Source organism: Lemur catta, chromosome 3 (genome assembly GCF_020740605.2).
Source record: "Lemur catta isolate mLemCat1 chromosome 3, mLemCat1.pri, whole genome shotgun sequence".
In the NCBI taxonomy this organism is placed as follows: Eukaryota; Metazoa; Chordata; class Mammalia; order Primates; family Lemuridae; genus Lemur; species Lemur catta.
In genome coordinates this window covers 126,259,360-126,278,594 of record NC_059130.1, presented here as the reverse complement: position 1 = coordinate 126,278,594, position 19,235 = coordinate 126,259,360, and the positions used below count along the sequence as shown (strand labels likewise).

Sequence of the window (19,235 nt, the reverse complement as noted above, 5' to 3'; positions counted from 1 at the left end):
CAAAAACTCCTAGCTGGGCTTGGGCCAGAGGAGAGGGGCCTGGGAGGTTTTTTTTTTTTTTTTTTTATGAGACAGAGTCTTACTTTATTGTCCAGACTAGAGTGCCGTGGTGTCAGCCTAGCTCACAGCAACCTCCAACTCCTAGGCTCAAGCGATCCTCCTGCCTCAGCCTCCCGAGTAGCTGGGACTACAGGCATGCTCCACCATGCCTGGCTAATTTTTTTCTATATATATTTTTAGTTGTCCAGATAATTTCTTTCTGTTTTTAGTAGAGATGGGGTCTCTTGCTCAGGCTGGTCTCGAACTCCTGAGCTCAAACGATCTTCCTGCCTCAGCCTCCCAGAGTGCTAGCATTACAGGTGTGAGCCACCACGCCCGGCCTCCACTTCATTTTAAATGTCTGCCTTCCTCTTCTAGAGCGAAAGCTCCATGAGGGCACGCCACGCAGGCTGTGCGGTAAAGCAGAAACGAGTTCTGGATGGGCATCGTTCCCGTGCTCCTTGTCCCACAGGATGACACCGACCTGCGGGGCGGGGGGGGGGGGGACCCTGTCGCAGAGGAGCCCTGTCCACACTGCAGAGCTGCAGCCTCTTGCCGGCCTCCCCAAGGTAGACAGGGCAGGCTGAGCCTCGTGGCGGCCCCTCTTGAGACTGCCGGTCTTCCTGTCTGGGCGCCGGTGAACACAGGCAGGTTGTCATCGCCGGGGACTGACTCCAAGGAGCCGAGAGCCCAGCACAGGGCAGCAGTTCGGTGGAGCTTGTGGAGTGAATGAATGTGGGGCTGAGCAGAGGGTGGGCTTAGATCACAGATGCTTTTCAATTTTGTTTTGCCCCAAATTCACTGTCTGAATAAACAAACAGCCGCCTTAAGATCTTGTTACCAGTAAAAACAATTGAATTGTCTGCAAGTCAGGCAACAGGGGAGACTCCCAACCCCAACAGGGCACAGGGCGTGTCACAGCTGAGCACCGTTGCTGTCCCCATTCACAGCTGGGGGGCTTGAGAGGCCTGGAAAGTGTGAAAGGAAAAGTTGGAAGGGACAAAGCTGACTTCAGGGAAGTCACGGGGAAACCCAGACAACCTTCTCGTGAAGTGCCAGTTAATTATGAAAATGGTTTAAGATGCTGTGTGTGTGTGTGTGTGTGTGTGTGTGTGTGTGTGTGTGTGTGTGTGAGAGAGAGAGAGAGAGAGAGAAAGAAAGAGAGAGGCAGAGAGACAGAAAACCCTGGCAGACTTAGGTGTTACGGTATTTTAGTGATATTTGGGGAAATTGGTTGGGGGTTTTGGATGGGCTGGGAATGATATTTTCCCTCCACTGGAATAATGGATCCATGCCCCCAGCATCTGAAATGCTGCTGTTCTGTCTGCTTCCGGGGTGGGCTGGACTCAGGCGCATGCTGGTCATCTGGCTGCTGTTTGCCGAGCGCCGGGCCCCACACCATGCGCTGTCCTCTCTCCACCCCTGATGAAGGCAGCTGGGGTCTTTCCTGTCTTACCCGGGACGAGGGGAGCAGCGGGGACTGGGGCTGGGTGGCCAGCCCTGGGCAGCCTCTGCTGATGGAGCAGCCAGGACCCACGAAGTGAAGTCACTGTGTGAGGGAGCCGGCCTGGGGAGGGGGCGGGGCCCGGAGGGAGGGCCCCAGTGCCACAGGGACAGCCGTGCAAGGCCTGGCCAGAGTACACAGGAGCTGGTCAGGGAAACTGGCCAGGGCTGGAGCTGCAGTTGCCTGGCAGAGGGAGGCCCAGTCTGGCAGTGGGGGAAACTGAGGCAGCAGTGTGGCCTTGGAGACTGTCAGGGCTGGGCCTACCTGGGCCAGAGTCTACTCTCTGGTTGCCGGGATCCGGATGGGGTCCAACCCCGGGAGAGCTTAAGGTCTCTGGTCTGACCCTGCGGCCCCACGGCTGGTCTGGACATGAGTGAGCAGGAGACGGAGACAGAGGAGGATGAGGGAGGGGGAACCTCGGACACAGCACCCATGCTGCCCCGAAGGCCTCGCGACCACCAGGCCACGGCCCTGACGTGCCCAGGGTGGCCGGGCCTGGCTGCCCAAGGCCTCAGGCCCCTGCTGCTGCCTGGCCGGGCCCTGGCTGGGCTCCTGCTGCACCTGGTGCTGCCGGCTGCAGTCTTCCTGCTGCTGCTGCTCCCAGCAGCGGCCATCGTCTACCTGGGATTCCTGTGCCACTCAAAGGTGAGCCTGAGCCCAGTGGGTGGGGGACTGGCTGGGGTCCCTGGGAGTGGGTCCTGCGGAAGTTCAGGGCCCCTGGGGCTGAAAGCGAGTCTGCCCCCTTCCAGCACCACCCCCGTGTCCCGGGGACACATGTGCCCCTCCCTGGGAGCCCCTTCTTCTGCCAAGCACCCCTACTCTGTCCACAGCCAAAGAAGGGCTTTTGTTTGTCACCCAGGGGACAGCTCTCTCCCTTGTACCAGGGGCCACCAGGGCCTGGACAGCCAGAGGGGAGGAGTTGGGAGGAGGAGGGAGATTCCAGACAGAGAAGATGAAATGTCAGATTTCACACACACACAGCCCTCCCAGGCTCCCCTGCCCCGGGCTGGGCTTCCCCCCTGCGGAATGGGCTGAGGCTTGGCCCGGGCAGGGAGGGTGTGGGCAGATGGCCCCGGCCCCCTTCTGCAGGCATGGGGGTCGGGGGAGAAGGTGGTGCTAGCTGGTGACAGCCGGCAGGGACTCAGGGTCAGATGCCAACGTGGAGAAGGGCCACGAGAGAGCAGCAGGGGGCAGGAAAACGGAGTGGGGGAGCCGAGGGGCAATTATCCGAGCCCCTCCACAAAAGACCCCTATTCGGGCCATTTACCCTCGGGGTCGCGAGTGCCGCATTCAGACCTCAGCGCTGCTTGGCCTGTTCCGCCCGCCCTCGGGCCCCGGGCCCCGCCCCTCCGGACCCCTCCCGCCCCGCCCCCCGGGTCCGGTCCTTCCCCTCCCCCGGGTCCCGCCCCGCCCCTCGCCCCGCCCCCGCCCGGCCTGACCCCTCCCCCACCCACCCAACCCCTGCTCCCCAGGTCCGCCCGGCCCCCGGCCCCAGGTGCCGCGCGCTGCTCTCGGACCGCGGCTCCGCCGCGCTCATCGTGTTCGGCTTCCTCTCGCTGCCGCCGCTGCTCGCGCTCGCCTCGGCCGCCCGCGCCCGCCTGGCCCGGCACCTCCGCCCGCCGCTGCAGTCCCCCACCCGGACCCCCGGACTCCGCCGCCACCCGGGCTCCAGCGACCGGGGGCAGGCGAGCCGCCGCCCCGGCGGGGAGGAGCAGCTCTGCGCCTGGGTGTGACCCCCGAGGTCACTTCAAGGGACACCGAGGCTTCCCAGTCCGGGGAGGACCCCGAAGTCCCCCGCGACCCCCATAAAGTGGCCCGGGCCGGGCACGCGCGCAGCGCCCCGAGTGGCCGCGAGATGGCACCGGGCTGCCCCAGGCCGCGGTCGTCCCCCGCCCCCCGCAGCCCCCCTGCTGCTGGGCGCCCGGGACGCTCCCGGGAAGGCGGAGGGGCCCCGGGGAGGGACGCAGCGCCGCGCTCCGAGCAAGGCAGCCTTCCCGGCTGTGCGCGCCGGGGCCGCGCTGGCCTCCTGCTCCCTCTGAGGGGCTGCCCTGCGCCCTGCGCCGTCGGCCGCCGGTCCGGCTCGTGCCAGGGTTGGGGAGGCTGGGAGACCGCGCACTGGGCTAAAAGTCCTTGGCTCCAGAGGCAGGGCGGCGGCCAGAAGCTGCAGGGGGGCAGGGCTCTCCGGGGCTGGATGACAGCTCACCCTGTGCCCCGGTCAGGGCAGGGCTCGGCCTGTGACCAGGGTTCACATTTGGACAGGCACCTGTGTAAAAGCTTGGTCTCCTCTCTGGATACCTTTAGGTCTTTTCTTTGTCTTTGGTGTTCTGTGGCTTCACTGCACGTTCCCAGTTGTGGACATGCTCTTATTGATCCTGTCTGGCACCCTGCGTGCCTCCTGTTTCTGCGGGTCCCTACCTTTCATCAGTTCTGGAAAATGCCCAGCCATTGTCCCTTCAATTTTTTCCTAAACCCTTCTCTGTACTTTCACGTTCCTTTCACTTCCCACGTCACGTAATCTCTGCTTGTATTTTCGTCCCCTTGTCTCTCTGCACGCATTCTGGGCAATTTCATCTTCCTTTCCAGCTCACCGATTCATTCACTGTGTCTAATCTGCTGATGAACTCATCCATTTGATTTTATTATATTAATATATCTAAAAGTTATATTTGGCCAGGCACAGTGGCTCTGTAATCCTAGCACTTTAGGAGGTGGAGGATCAACTTGAGGAGGATCATTTGAGACCGGGTGTTCCAGACCCCATCTCTAAAATAAATGAATAAATAGAAAAAATTAGGCAGGCGTGGTGGTGCGCCCATAGTCCCAGCTACTTGGGAGGCTGAGGCAGGAGGTTCACTGGAGCCCAGGGGTTTGAGGTTTCAGTGAGCTATGAGGATGCCACTGCACTCCAGCTGGGTGACAGAGTGGGACTCTGTCTCAAAAATTAAATCAATAAATAAAACATTTTAATTTTTCCCCAGGTTTATCTGACCATTCTTCATGATTTCTTGGTGCATGCTCACTTTTAGATTCCAGTTTCAATTTCTTAAACATTTCATATATAGTTATTCTATATTCTGTACCAAGTAATTCCCATTCCCAAGTCTTTCTGGATCTAAATCTGTTATTTGTTGTTTTTGCTAATATCACCAATATCGTATCGTTTCTTTGAATGCTCGGCAACTTTTAATTGTCAGCCCATATCTGCGACGATTCTGAGGTCCTTATTGGGGGACGCTTCCCTCCAGAGACTTTTCCCCTTTTCGTGGCACAACCAGCCTGGGCCCCTTGAGAGCCCTGGAGGGTCCTGGCTTAGTACCCTCTGTGCAGAGAGAGCATCCCTGTGCCCCGATCTCAGGCTGGCCCTCTGTCCCTGTGTGTCCAGGGAATTCTCTGCTTCCCTTCACCATCTTGGGTCTCTGCTCACTACTCTATGTGCTTATTTACTTATTTACAATGTTTGATTTGGGGGAGTCTCGGAAATATTTGCTTTCTCGTAAGCCCAGCAGCCTATTAAAAATGTGTGTTCACTGTAATTCATCCAGAATCTAGTTGCAGCTGAAAGGCCTTTCAAAGGATTGAGTGCACCACGTTGCCAGCAGGGCCAAGGCCCAACCTGTGACCACGATTGGGGCTCATCCGGTGGCCTCGAGCAGAGTCCAGTCTGTGGCTGGGTCAAGTCCTGCTAAGTCCGGCAGGAGTCTCGGGGGTTTCCAGCCTTCATCTGCGTCCAGCTTTGATGCCGTTCCTGGTCAGACAGGAACTGGGCCAGGGGCCAAGCTGCCAAGGACAGCTTCCCCTGGGCTGGGGCCGCCTTCCTTCCCCAGGATTCCCCTCCTGGCCGGGCTGGGTAGCCTCTGGTCACCACCAGGGATTGAAGATGATGGTTCTCCTGGGAGGCCCCAGAGTCGTCAAAACAACAGCTGGGCCTGGGGGTGGGGAGCGAGGGCAGCTGGCTGCAGCAGGAGTTCTGTGCACTGCAGCTGCCGGGGGGCAGCCTGTTTCCTAAAGGTGTCCCGCTTCCCAGGCCCACCCAGAGGCCCCACAGCCTCCAGCTGGCCCCAGGGAGGTGGAACACCTGTGGGGCTTGTGGGAGGTGCACAAAAGGGTGTAGGGATCTGCTTTTAAGGGGTCATAAAGCAGTGCTGGAGGGGAGAGGCCCAAGGGAGGCCAGGCAGGAAGGCAGGAGCCTGGGTGCTGCGGCCAGGAGCCCAGCCAGCAGAGAGCCAGAAACAGGCGGGGGCCCTGGGCAGCTGGGATCCTCGCTGTTTTCCTGGCATTGGCCCTCTTTCATGTGTCCGAAGTGGTCTTCCTCAGTTGTCTCCCTCTGGGCAGGCTCCTGGAGAGAGAAGGCAGAAGGAGAGGCAGTGGAACGAGGGGAGGCCACAAGGCTCCCCTTCTCAAGCCTTCTGTCCCCCACCTGGGCAGGACCCCACAAACCTGTCTCCAACTAAGGAGCCCCGGCCAGAAGGCCCCTCCTTCAGGGCCCAGCCCGGCCCAGCCCTATCCTGATGGAGCCTCTTCCCCCCCCAGGGCCCCTCCCCCAGTCTGAGGTCCAGCAGCACCTCCTCTGGCTCCCCACTGCCCAGGGGCCTGAACTCCTGGGGTGGAGGGGCCAAGCCACTGGGGTCCCTGCTGCAGACCTCCACCTGCCCTGTAGGAGGGAGCCTGGGGTGTGCATGTGCCCATGTGTCCCATCTGCTCCCCATCCCAGATCAGGGGCATTGGGCCCCCCAACAGGGGAGGACACAGAGCTCTGCTACGCTCCCACCTTGCCCGAGGTCACTTGTCACTCACCAGGCATTTCCAAGGTGCACCCTCAGGCAGCCAGGAGCAGCCAGCTTGGCCAGCTCTGTCCCCCACCCTGGACATGTGGGCTGTCCGTGGGGTGTGGGGCAGGACCTGAGCCTGGGTGGGTGGGCTGGCTGTGGGGGCTGGGGCCCCTCCTCCTCCCCACCCACCCCACAAGGTGTTGACTCAGGCCTGTCCTCTCCCTGCTTCCTCCTTCCCCATCCAGGCCCCTGGGAGTCTCTGCTGGGGAGGGGGAGGGCATGGTGGCCACCTCTCTTCCACAGAAGGGCGTGCTGCATGCCAGCAGAGGGGACCAAAGCTAGGGGCCCACCTCAGGAAGGGGTACTGTTCAGTCGGCCACTCAGGCTGAAAACCCAGGAACACTTGGGGTGCTTCTCCCCAGCTCCCACGCTGCCCACTAGGCGCTGCCTCTGGCTGCCCAGCTGCCCTAGCTGTTGCTGGCAAAGGGGCTGCTGGGCCCGGTCAGCTCTGGGGCCGGCGGGGGAGGCCTGGGCTCCTGGGGAGTGGGATGGGACCCCTAGGCCCAGTCCTTAGACCCTGGGGTGTCCCTGACCCTGATGGGTGGGTGGAGTCTGGAGCTGGGTGGGCTCTGCTGCTTTTGCCACCTGCACCCTGTCACCACCCCGTCCCACTCTCTGTTGGGGGGGCATGGGGCTCAAGCTCACCCCACACCCTGCCCCAGCCCCTGGCGGCTGCCCCGCTGCTTCCTGTTTCTGTGTTCCCACGTGGCATGAGTACTTGTGTGAGGAACAAACAGCACAGAGAACAGCAGTACACGGCGTGGGGTGGGGGCCCAGGCGCTCTGCCCTCAGCTGGGGTCAAGGGTGGGGTCGGAGGCCTCAGGAGCTGCCCTTTTCCCTGGGTTGGGCATGACCACAGCCAGCCAGGGACAAAAGGCCCTTCTTCTCTGCAGAAGCCTGGGTCAGGCGGAGGAGGGAGCATTCCGGGTGGGGGCGGGGCGGTGGCCTGCTGGGAGCAGTGTCCCCGGGTTTCCCAGAACCCCCTCCACCTGCCTGCAGAGACAGGCAGGGCAGGCCAGCTCCGGGAAGTGAGGCTCAGGGACTCCCCAGACCTGGCCAAGGCTGTAGGGGTGCTGCTTCCTCCTTCCAGGGTCTCCAGGACACCAGGACCCGCAAGGCATTGTGCTGGGGGTCAGAGGGCTGGGGGCCAGGATCCCACCGTGATCTGGCCTGGCCTGTCCTTGCTCTGGGGACAGCTCTGACCCCTTGCCTTGGGCCTGTCTGCCTTCAGAGGAGGCTTCCGGACCATTACATTTGTGCTTCCTCTGGCGTCTGCCTCAAGCCCAGCCCTGGCCCTGACCACGGCACCTCTGGCTGACCCCACGCTCCCTGGGACCCTCTGCCTACCCGTGTCTCTCCTCCGGGGGTGGGGGCGCAGGAGGGAGAAAGAGTCTTGCCTGATGCTGGGAAAGAGGCCGAGATGGGCGGAGCAGCAGAGGAGAGGGAGGGTCTCGAGGGAGCAGCAGGAGGGACTCTGAGCTCCAGAACAGAGCAGGTGGCCTGGCCAGGGCTGGGTGGAGGCTGGGCCTCCTGTGGCTCCTTCTCCTGATGGCAGAGCTGGAGGGAGGGGGGTGGCTGCTTCCTCGAGGGCCTGAGTCACGGCCAAGAAGACCCGCTCACTTTTTCCAGAAGTGACGGAAACTTCCCCTCAGCCCAGCAGGGCAGGGAGGTGTGACTGGGCTGCCTGCAGGGCAGGACGGGGGCGCTGGCTGTGAGCAGCTGTCTCCCCTGTGGCCCAGCTGCCTGGGCTGTTTACCTGGTCAGCTCCAGTGCACCCCAGGCCCCCCAGCTGCTGCCCCAGTGCCCCTCTCCACAGCAGTCCTGATATGCTGGGGGCCGGGCCGGTGAGGCCCCTCTGAGTGGCACACGTTGGATTTTGGGGGCCCATGCCCGTGCTCCCCCCACCAGGCCAGGCGGTTTCTGGTCCCAGCCGAGGCCTGAGGTCGGTGGAGTGGAGCCAGCACCGCCACTGCCAAGATTCCCGGCAAGGGGGGTGGGGGACCCGGCGGGCGGCAGCGGGGACACAGTTCTTGCTTGTTCCTGCCGCCAGCTCCTCAGGCTCAGCCCGGCACTTCCTTTTTTAGGCAAAGTGGAGCTCCAGCCACCCTCGGGGCTCCGCGGTGTCTCACCTGCCAGAAAGGGAGGAAGGAAAACCATTGAGTCCCTCATTCCTCCCTGCAGCATCCTCTGGGAGAGGGTGGGAAGGGAGGGGACATCCTGGCAGACACCCCACCCCCACGTGTATGCCCCACCCCCAGCTTGGAGCGGAGGAGGGGCTGGAAGAGGTGATAGTTACCCCGAAGTCAACCTGCCCTGGGAGCTGAGTGTCCCTCTGGATACCCCGAGGCCCTGCCTCTAGTCTGGGCCTAGCCAAGCTCCAGGACCATGAGCCCCTGCTGGCCAGTGGCCCCTCCAGTGCTGCTCTAGGTCTGTCCTCAGTCATGGAGTCCGACCCTAGCCTGGGCCCCGCCAGGTATGGGGACAGCAGTATGCCCATCAAGGTCACACTGGACAGGGCCTGGCCAACCACTTCCCACTGCCTCCCAGCAGCCCAGCCAAGAAGCTTCCCCTCAGGCTCCTCAGTCTTCTGTCCCCTTCCAAGGGGCCCCTGTCTCCTTTCTAAGTTCGACCCCCAAGGCCCTTCCAAGCCCTGCTGGTCAGTCCTGGGGACATGTCCCAGTCCCCCAGACAACTCCCCTTCCTCCAGCCCTGGGGCCGAGGTGAAGCCAGCGCCTGTGCCTTGTTGGGGGTTCTCTTGGGCCTGGCTTTGGGGGCATCCAAAAATGCGGGGTCAAGGGAAGTGGGAGGCTGGGGGATGATGTAGCCCGGTGACTCCCCGCTGGCTCCCACCAGCTGGGGGGGTGGGAACCTGCGGCCTCCAGGCCACATGTTGCCTTCTGTTTCCTTGAGGGTGGGATTGACCGAATCCAAATATTACACAAGAAAGAGATTTGTTTCGTGAAGTTTGGCTCGGTGGAGGGGCCGCACTCAGGGATCTGGAGGCCACAGGAGGCGGAGGGGCCGCAGGTCCCCACCCTGCCCCAGAGCCTCCCAGCCGGGAAGAGGGGGACTGGAGTGCCAGCGTGCGCACGCCCTCGGCGCCTGTCTCGGTCGTGTCGGCGCCGCAGCTGCGTGTCCCTGCGCGTCCGGTTCCGCCCGCGTGTGCGCCGTCCGCGCGGTCGCCCTCTGCGCGAGCGGGCGAGTGCGGGCGGCTGGCGGGGCGGGGCCTCCAGGGCGGGACCTCCCGGGGGCGGGGCGGGGCCGGCCCGCGCGGCTGCGAGCCCCGCAGCGCAGGAGCGAGCGAGCGGCGAGCGGCCGAGCGCGCCTCGCCCCGTCGCGCGCGATGCTCCCCTGGACGGCGCTCGGCCTGGCCCTGAGCCTGCGGCTGGCGCTGGCGCGGAGCGGCGCGGAGCGCGGTGAGTGTGGCGGGCGGCCGGGCTGTTCCTCCGCTCCGGGCGCCCCCTCTCTGTCCCCGCGGCCGCGGGGCGGGTGGGTGAGGAGGCTGCGGGAGCGGGGGCGCGGGCAGAGCACCCCACCCACCCGCGGCGGGCGCGCCCAGGTGCTCCAGCGGGGGCCGCCCCCCGAGGCCGCCGTCTGCCCTCCCGCCCTCATCTCCGCGGGATCCCGGGGCCTGGACGGGAAGAGACAGATGTCTGTCGGGCGGGGGGGGGGGGGCGGCCCCCGCCTCAGTTTCCCTCCTTTTTCAATGGCCCTTAGTAGAGGGAAGGTGGAAAGGTTGGAGTCACTCCACCGCATTAGGGAAACCTCACGGCCGGTCCAGAATGGAAACCCTTGATCTCCTGCCTGCCTCAGTGGTGGAGGGGCCCGTCTGCTTCCCCTACCCCCGCGGGGTGCCTGGAGGAAAGGGGAGGCCCAAGAGGGGCCGGGCAGCCCTCAGGCTGCCGGGGGTGTATCCTGCTTTCTGGGTCCAGATGCAGCAGAGGATGGGGCCGTGCGGAGTGACATCATCTGTAAGTGGGATCAGACTCCAGCCCGGCCATCTGGGCTGGGGGGACTGTGTTCAGTGCTCTGCCTCCCCTGTCCCTCCACCTCTGCTCCTCACCCTCCCCTGCCGCTGTGTGCCCAGGGCCAGCGGCCTCACCTGGAGGCCGAGTTGCATGGCTGAACTCCAGCCTCAAAGCTGCTTCTCCAAAGCAAAGCCTGCAGGGAGCAGCCCCAGGGCTCAGGCCAGGCCCCAGGCTCCACCTGCATGCAGGGCTGCTGAGGAAAGGCAGGTGTCAGGGCTTGGACAGGTCAACTCTCCTCTACAAATGGGACAAGCCAGACAATGCCCCAAGTCACGTGGCCAGCGTGGAGAGCTGGAACCCACCTAGAGGACGGGCCTCTTGCTTGGCTCAGAATCCCCTGTCTCCCCTGGACCCAGGACCCTCAGGCGAGGGCAAGCACCTGCTAAAGGAAAGCGCAGGCCCTGAAGGGCTCTGCCCAGGGTGTGGGGCTGTCTGGGGGCGCCCGCCACCTGGGGCTGAACACTGGTCCTTTCCCCCAGGTCCCCCAGCATCAGCCCCCCAGGGAGACCTGCTGTTCCTGCTGGACAGCTCAGCCAGTGTGTCTCACTACGAGTTCTCCCGGGTTCGGGAGTTTGTGGGGCAGCTGGTGGCTCCAATGCCCCTGGGCCCTGGGGCCCTTCGTGCCAGCTTGGTGCATGTGAGCAGCCAGCCATACACCGAGTTCCCTTTCGGCCAGCACAGCTCAGGAGAGGCTGTCCGGGATGCCATACGCACTGCGGCCCAGCGCATGGGTGACACCAACACTGGCCTGGCACTGGCGTATGCCAAGGAGCAGCTGTTTGCTGAAGCAGCAGGTGCCCGGCCAGGGGTGCCCAAGGTGCTAGTGTGGGTGACAGATGGTGGCTCCAGCGACCCCATGGGGCCTCCCATGCAGGAGCTCAAGGACATGGGCGTCACCGTCTTCATCGTCAACACTGGCCGTGGCAACCTCCTGGAGCTGTCAGCTGCCGCCTCAGCCCCTGCTGAGAAGCACCTACACTTTGTGGACGTGGACGACCTGCACATCATCGTCCAGGAGCTGAGGGGCTCGATTCTCGGTAGGTGGAGGAGGCAGGCCCTCGGGGGAGCCCTGGCTGGGGGCTGCAGGAGAGGCTGGGTTGAGACTTCAGGAGGAACTCATGTCCCTGAAGTGGTGGCCAGGGCCATGGGGACTGCGGTACCCCCAAGGCTGCAGTGGGAGGGAAGTGACACAGAGCTTCTCTGTGTACCATCCAGGGACATTCCAGGTAGGCACCCTGCTACCTGGGCCGTGGAGAGGCAGAGGGGTGGGCTTCCTGCTGATGGGCCCAGCCTAGGCCTGGAGGCCCCATGGAGTGGCTGAGGAACTGAGGGGCCTCAGCTGATGGGACGTGGCTAAGTGGGGAGGATGGGCAAAGAGTCCAAGACAGGGAACTCTGCTGAGGGGTAGCATGTGGTCCTGTGCATGTCCGGGGCCCACTGCCTCACCTGGCCCAGCACACCTGGAGAGGGGACAGCCAGGAGGCCAGGGACTGCCGCCCACAGAGCACAGAGCAGGAGGGTCTGAGCTGGTTTGCATTCAGGCCCCTCTGGGGATTGCCTGGCGGGAGGCTGGAGCAGGGAAGGCCTGCTGCAGGGGCCGAGCGGTACCCACTGGCTCTTCTCTGGACGCCCCCTGCCCCAGCTAAGCCCGAAGGGAGAGGAACTGGAGATGAGGGGCCTGGTCACTGACTCGGCTGCCTGCTGTAGCCACTGAAAAAATGCCACCAGCCCCAGGGTTCTTACCAAGGCTCTGCCCGTGGGTTCAGCATCCACCCTGAACCTCAACGGGTTGGACTGTGGGTTAGAGAGGGTGGAGGGTGCTCCCCAAGATTCCCCAGGGACATGTGACCCCTAGCAGCCCCTGGGTCAGCTAAGGCAGCTGAGTCTGGAGGGGGCAGAGAAGAAAATGCTGCCTTAAGCAGCTGGACAGGAAAAACCTGAGGCTGCAGGGCAGAGGAGTCAGGCTGCGGGGGGCTGGGTCATGGGAATCGGGCAGGACTTGTGGGGGATGGGCAGGAAAATGACCCAGGCACCAAGCACTTTGAAAGGAAGTGTCAGGATCCTGATAGGTTTAACTCTGCTCTACAATTATCAGCCTTAGTCAGATAGCCAGGTGGTGCTTGGTGTCTCAGGCTCAGGGGTTCCACTGTGGAGTCCCCCACACCATACTTCTCTGGGGACTCAGGCAGGCAGCACCTCCTGAACCCCAGGTCCAGCTGCACCTGAAGCTGTCACACCTCCCTTGCCCCCCAGGGCCTCCCCCTGTGGTCTCCGGTCTCCTGGCTGCACCCTGGGAGAGCCTGCTGACCCCAGACTCTGTGCTGGCCACCCAGGCTGGGGGGCTGGTCCTCTGTTCTCAGATACCACTGTGGGCCCTCCCACCTTTGAGGGATCTCTGTCCAGGCCACTGGTCTGGGTGAGGGGTAGCCACTATACCTCCCCCCACCCACAAGACTGGATTTGGGACTTAGGGAAGTAGGGAAGCTCTTGATAGGGTCTTCGCGGGGGGGCTACACCCTGCACCTGTCTGTCCCCCGCCCCTGCCATTTTGCATATCATTAGCATCTGCTGGCCTGGCTCCAGCATCTGCCTGGCTTGGTGGCCCCCACTTGTCCTACAAGAGCCTCCCATCTTAGGAGCTTCCCTGGACCAGGCAGAGCCCCACCCTCGGGCAGGGGAGGGGCTGACCTGGGTATCCTGACCCCCATCCCCTGACCCTCACACCACCCGCAGACGAGATGCAGAAGCAGCAGCTCCGGGCCTCCGAGGTCACCTCCAGCAGCTTCCGCCTGGCCTGGCCACGCCTACTGACCACCGACTCCGGCTTCTACGTGCTGGAGCTGGTGCCCAGGGCCGGGCTCGGGGCCCCGAGACGCCAGCAGCTGCCGGGCAACGCCACGGACTGGACCTGGGCGGGCCTCGACCCCGACACTGACTACGACGTGGCGCTGGTGCCGGAGTCCAACGTGCACCTCGTGAGCCCCCAGCACCTGCGAGTGCGCACGCGGCCGGCCGAGCCGCCCCCCTCTGCCCCCGAGGAGGCCGGGCCGGCGCGCATCGTCATCTCGCACGCCCGGCCGCGCAGCCTGCGCGTGAGCTGGGCCCCGGCGCTGGGCGCGCCCGCCGCGCTCGGCTACCACGTGCAGTTCGGGCCGCTGCGGGGCGGCGCGGCGCAGCGCGTGGATGTGCCCGCGGGCCGCAACAGCACCACGCTGCAGGGCCTGGCGCCGGGCACCGCCTACCTGGTGACGGTGACGGCCGCCTTCCGCTCCGGCCGCGAGAGCGCGCTGTCGGCCAAGGCCTGCACGCCCGACGGCCCGCGCCCCCGCGCGCCGCGACCCCCGCCGCCCGCCGCCCCGGCCCGGGGGCCGTGAGCCCTGCGCGCCCGCGTCGCCGAGGGGGCCGGAGCCGAAGCCAAGGTTTTGCCCGGGGGACGGGGTGCTGGCCCGTCCTTTGCCCCACGGGGTCTCCGCGGGCCGCCAGTCCTCTCCCGGTGGCCGCAGGCTCCCAACGCCTGCCTGCTCTGCGCGTGCGGTGGCCGCCCTCTCCCCTCCCCGCCTGGAGCCGGGCACCTGTGTGGGACTTTGGGCAGGAGTAGCCGGAAGATGGACAGGGAGGCCGGCCACCAGACCTCGCGCTGTGTGAAAGGCCGTGCCCTCTGGTGGCACGGGCTGGAGGGAGCTTGGTCCCTAAGCCCTCAGGGCCACTGGGATCCTGGATATTGGTGAAAAGGGGCAGGGCCGGTCCCCAAAGGCTGCCTAAGGGGAAGGAAGGGCAGAGAGGGATGCCAAGAGGTAGAGGTGGTGCCAGGTGTCTTCACCAGGACACCTGCTGGCCTGGAGGGCAATGCCTGCCGGGGACTGTGGCCCTGCCTTCCTGTTCAGGACCCCAGCTAGGCCAGGCTAGCAGCCACCGGGATGTGGAGGGTGCTTTTGGGAGGAGCGGGACCAGAGCCTGGAACTCAGGACCTTGAGGACAGGAGAGTCCAACACACACCGACGGGCTCGCAGGCCAGCAGTCCTGTGTCTGGGAGACAGACGGAGCAGGGAAGAGGTTCCCCAGGGTGGGGTCCCCCATGGCTCTGCAGCATCTGACACCAAGGGCTAGCTCCTGGCACCGCTCGTTATCCTGGGCCATCAGACAGGTTGCCAAGGGCAGGGTGCGTGGATGTCCCTGGCCCCCATCTGCTCCCAGAGTTGCCTGCATCACTCAACACTCATATCACCTCTCTTCCCCACTAACGTCCCAGACTTTAAAACTCAGTAAACCAGATGTAAACTAGCCTGCGGTCTCGTTGGAATGCTTTACTGCTTGCAGAACACAGCAGGACAGGGCAGTCTGTAAAAGGGCCCATATGTGTCAGGCTGCACGGTGTGTCTGGTTGGGGAGGGGTAGGCTGGCCCTCTGGCACCCGGACACAGACCACCAGGACCTTGCACCTTTAGAGAGCCCGGGCCCCATTTTTGTGGTCCGGGACCCCGCGGCCTGGGCTGGGCAGGGTACTGGAATGCGGAGGACAGGGGGCCGGGCTCTCCCTGCAGGGATGTGCCCACCGCAGCCTTGGGCCCACTGCCCGCTGCCCAGCCCACTCGGGTGCCCTCTGCTGGCGAAGCCACGCCCTGCAGCCCTTTGCCAGGGCTCCTTGCTAATGGGAAACCGCTCCCAACCTGAGGAACTGCAGGGTTGAGGGGTGGTCTCTGGGCCCAGCTTGGTGTTCTCAGTCTGCCGGCTTGGGCGGGTGCGCAGGGCAGCCTTGACGAGAGCTGGCCTGCCGCCGTCCCCTAGAACCTGACTCTGAGCGTCACAGCCCCAGCTGGAGCCCAAGGCTGCACGGCCCACTGGTGGGTGTGCTCGGCCTGGAGGGCCGGCTGCGCGGGGCTCACAGTCCCAAATTTGCCCTGGTGTGTGAGGATGGCACGAGACACAAGGACACCCACCTTGCCTGTGTGAGCAGGGGTGTGGGGGCCTTTGCTGAGGGGTGTTGGGTTTCCCCTCTGAGCTCCCCGCCCAAGTCAGGCCCAGGAGGCCCGAATGACACCTGGCTGTGTGCAGTGCAGGCGGCGCGCTCACACGGCACCGCCGGTCAGCTACCCCAACCCTCACCCTGATCCCCTCTGTGCAGCCCCGGCCCCACTTGCTCTCCAGGGTGGCTGCAGGTTTGAACCTGTCGGCACCTGGAGAGGAAGGTCCCCCTTCCACACTGAGCCCAGGCCCAGCGCGCAGAGGGCGGCCCAGTGCCAGGGCGTCCCCTCCTAGGTGTCACGGTGCCTCCCTTGGATGGCTCAGACTCACAGGAGAAGCCGAGACGAGCTCCTCCCCCAAAACGCACCTACAGTCCTGAGAGGGCAGAGCAGGTCCCACAGGCCAAAGCCCCGCTCTCCCCAGCCCTGCCTGGCAGAGGCAGCTTTCTGGACGCTGAGGCCCAGCACCGGCTGTTTGGTGCCGGCCGGAGGTGAGAGAAGCCGCCACTGCCACCTCCATGCCAAGGGAGGCCTCTTTCGGAAGCGCTGACCCACTGACCCCTCACTGTCCCAGGCGGTTTTTATTTTTTATTTAATTTATTTATTTAGCGACTGACTCTCTGTCACCTGGGCTAGAGTGCTGTGGCGTCAGCCTAGCTCACAGCCACCTCAAACTCCCGGGCTCAAGCGATCCTCCTGCCTCAGCCTCCCGAGGAGTAGCTGGGACTTCAGGCATGCGCCACCACGCCCGGCTCAGGCGTTTTTTTAGAATTCTTTGAATCTGGATCATGTCTCCAAGCAGCACTGGCCCTGGGAGTAGCCTCTGGAAAAGTTCTGTCTTGGTCTCCCTGTGAGCTGGCTGTCTCCTGCCCCCGCTCCCCTGGCACGCTCCTGCCCTGGCTTGGTCCACTCTGGGTCCAGGACACTGAGCAGAGGGTGACGCCTGCCAGGACTTACACACGCACCAAGGCCACAGTGAGTTTTTTGACATGTATCTGAAAATCAGCAAGGGCTATAGCTGCTTCTGGATGAGACAAGAAAAGAAACAGGGCTGTGACCCATGTGGCAGGTGTCCAGGAGGCCAGGGTGGGCAGGGCTGGGGAGACTGCAGTGCCGGTTTCCACCCTCTGCCAGGCAGCGCGGCTGGTCCCACCCCAGATTTGAAGAGGACACCCCTGGGGATTTTGCCAAGGCTGCGTGTCACACTGGTCCACGAGACACTACTTCACCGGGTAGCCTGGCGCTTGTCCACTGGCAGGAGGGCCCCAGGGGGCTGAATATCGTGCCCACTGCCCTGGACAGAGTAACTGCCCTCCCAGTGCCCCAAGCCCTTGGGACAGAGCTGTCTGTGGGAGCCAGAGGGCAGCAGAGGGTCTGCAGTCCAGATCTCCGGGAAGTGGGGTGTCCAAGAGTGAGCCCTGCAGCTGGGGACCACCAGTGAGACTCTAGTTACCTCCCTTGAGTGGGAGCTGTTTCCATAGTGACAGTAATAAACGATGGGAAATCCTGGAAGCACAGCCCCACATGACAGCCTTCCGTTGGCAAGAGGGGATGATTTAGGAAAATTGGAGCTAAAGTGCAATAGCTGTGCGTCTCATGCTTTTTTTTTCTGGGATGAAAAATATTCTTCCAACATTCAATTTTATGAAAAGCTAGTAGAAGTCATATCTCCTCCTGGAGATGAGTGTGGGGAGGTGGCAATGCCAGGGAGACCCCTGGGGGCTCCAGGGGACAGAGGAGGGGTGGACCCAGCCCTAGGCAAGGGGCTCTAGAGCTGCTCTTCTGTGGGGGGCAGACGGGAGGTGAAGGCTGCAGTCTCCTGGGCAGGGGCGGGAGGGGCAACCTCTGATCTCTGACCGCTGCCACCTTGCCCACATTCCAGAGATGCAGATGAACTTGCCTTGACAAATTATACCCTGTGTGCCACACAGTCTGAGCTTTTGAAGGAAGAAAGATGCCTCTTGTCCCTGCCAGGTGTAGGGACAAGCAGAGGCAGGGCGGAGGGTGGCTGGCAGGCTACCTGAGCCTGCAGCAAGAGGGAACCACAGGCTGTGGGACGGGAGGCGACACTCTGCCACAGCACAGGTGGGGTGCACAGTGCTGCTGCCGGGGAGGGCGGGAGCCATGAGCATCCCTACTCACCAGGTGGCCTGGGGCCTTCACCTCCTGCCCCCGCTGCCTCTTCTGCTCCAAGGCCAGCCCCCCACATAGGGAAGTGTCCCAGCCACGGTAGGCAACTCCTTCTCACACCCCTCCCAGAATGGCCATGGGACATGAAGGCACCGTCACGGCCATGGCTTTGAGGGGATCTGCTCCCAGACCACGCAGCTGGCTCTGCTTTTCTCTGGGGAAGGCAGAGTTCCCACCTCAGCCCTGCAAAGGGTGGGCCAGTACTCACAGTGTGTCACCTGACCCCCGAGGGGCAGGGCAGCCGAGTGCCTGTCTTAAGGCCACCCATGACCCCACATGACCTGGAAGTGTGCATGTCTACAGAGTTAACTTCAGGGCCTCTAGTGGGGACATGCTGGCCATAATGGCCCTTCTACAGGTGGGTCTGCAGGTCCAGCTAGGCAAAGGGGCTGCTTTGGGGACAGAGGACAGTATGCAGAGTTGCTACAAGTAGGCAACTGCTTACCTAAACAGAGCCCCAAACAAGAAGACAAGCTACACAGCTACAGGGGAGCCTGGAGGGGCCAGCGAGCCTGGGGCTCATTCCCAAGTTGCTCTACGGTCCTGGACTCAGCACTGCTACACTTATTGCCTCATGGTGACCACTGTGCCTTGGGGAGGAGCTGGCAGGGGCTGGCCAGTTGCAAAAGCCTGTGGAGAGCTGGGAGCCCTGCTCTGCTGGTCCCCACTCTGGGTGCCCGGGCTCTGGTGGGCTGAGCTGGGCAGCTTTCCTTTCAGCTGGGCTAGGGCCTGCCTGGTGGTGGCAGGAGCAGGGGGCACATGCTGGCGGGGCTGATGGGCTGCCGATGGGCTGGGGCAACTGGGAGCGAGACCAGAGCCAGGTATCCTGTGGAAGCCGGAGAGAAAGAACAGGAGAGGGGCTGGCCCTTTTCTCCTGAAGGCTGGCACCTCTAGGGGAGTAATACTGCAGAGTGACGTGGGGGCAGCGGCAGCCTCCTGCCCCTGCATGAGCTGCTCCCAGTGTCAGAGGACAAGCTTCTGCACGGGCTCGGTCAGTGCGGGGAAGCCCTGGGGCTGGGTCACTGGGCCAGGGCCCACACTAGAAGCCTACAGGTCTGGCATGCGGTGCAGCTCCCCAGAGGTACAGAAGTGGAAGACTCAGAAACCACACTTGTTGCCTGAATTCTGGGAGCAGAGTGCTCCACCCACCACTGGGATGGGCCCTGCTCTGGGACTCAGGCCCCTGCTCCTGCTGGCCTGGGATCCTAGGGGCAGCTGTGCCTTCCCCCACCCCCTGCCCCTGTCTTGGCTCCAGGCTGGACGCGACAGTCCATTTGGACCTTTAATCTCTGAAGTCTCTCCTCCAGGTCGTCAATGCTGGAGGGGAAGCGGCCAGGAGAATCCCAGCAGTGAAACAGCACAGCGCAAGCAGCGGAGAACTTCACCTTTGTCAATTAAATGTAGAAAGCACCATTCTCATTCCCTTTTATTGGCTCAGTGTCTTTACAAAGGGTGTATCTGTCCTCCTGAATGGCTTCCAGTCTAAGGTTGGAGTAACAAGCACATGCGAATGGGACCTTTGCAAGCTCATCAGAGAGTGGGAAGTGTGGAGCGGCACTGCTTGGAGGGAGGGGGTTTACTTCTGCTCTCTCTCAATGTCTCTTCAAAGCAATTACATAAATCGTAAGCCAGCATATTTTCTGTTTTTTAAATTAAGCCTAGTTATATGAAACCGGCTATTTAA

At 63.2% G+C, this 19,235-nt stretch overlaps 2 protein-coding genes across 2 annotated transcripts; both read left to right on the top strand.

The window, feature by feature from the left end:
* The first annotated feature begins 1,579 nt into the window (after positions 1–1,579).
* TMEM88B (transmembrane protein 88B) lies at positions 1,580–3,276 on the top strand. The gene is made up of 2 exons (XM_045548764.1): positions 1,580–2,188; positions 3,016–3,276. The coding sequence occupies exons 1-2, from the start codon at positions 1,913–1,915 to the stop codon at positions 3,274–3,276; spliced, it is 537 nt and encodes a 178-aa protein (XP_045404720.1). The 5' UTR covers positions 1,580–1,912.
* A 6,348-nt stretch (positions 3,277–9,624) lies between these two features.
* On the top strand, positions 9,625–14,681 carry VWA1 (von Willebrand factor A domain containing 1). Its single transcript, XM_045548763.1, has 3 exons — positions 9,625–9,788; positions 10,880–11,437; positions 13,134–14,681. The coding sequence occupies exons 1-3, from the start codon at positions 9,716–9,718 to the stop codon at positions 13,772–13,774; spliced, it is 1,272 nt and encodes a 423-aa protein (XP_045404719.1). The 5' UTR covers positions 9,625–9,715; the 3' UTR covers positions 13,775–14,681.
* The last annotated feature ends 4,554 nt before the right edge of the window (positions 14,682–19,235 follow it).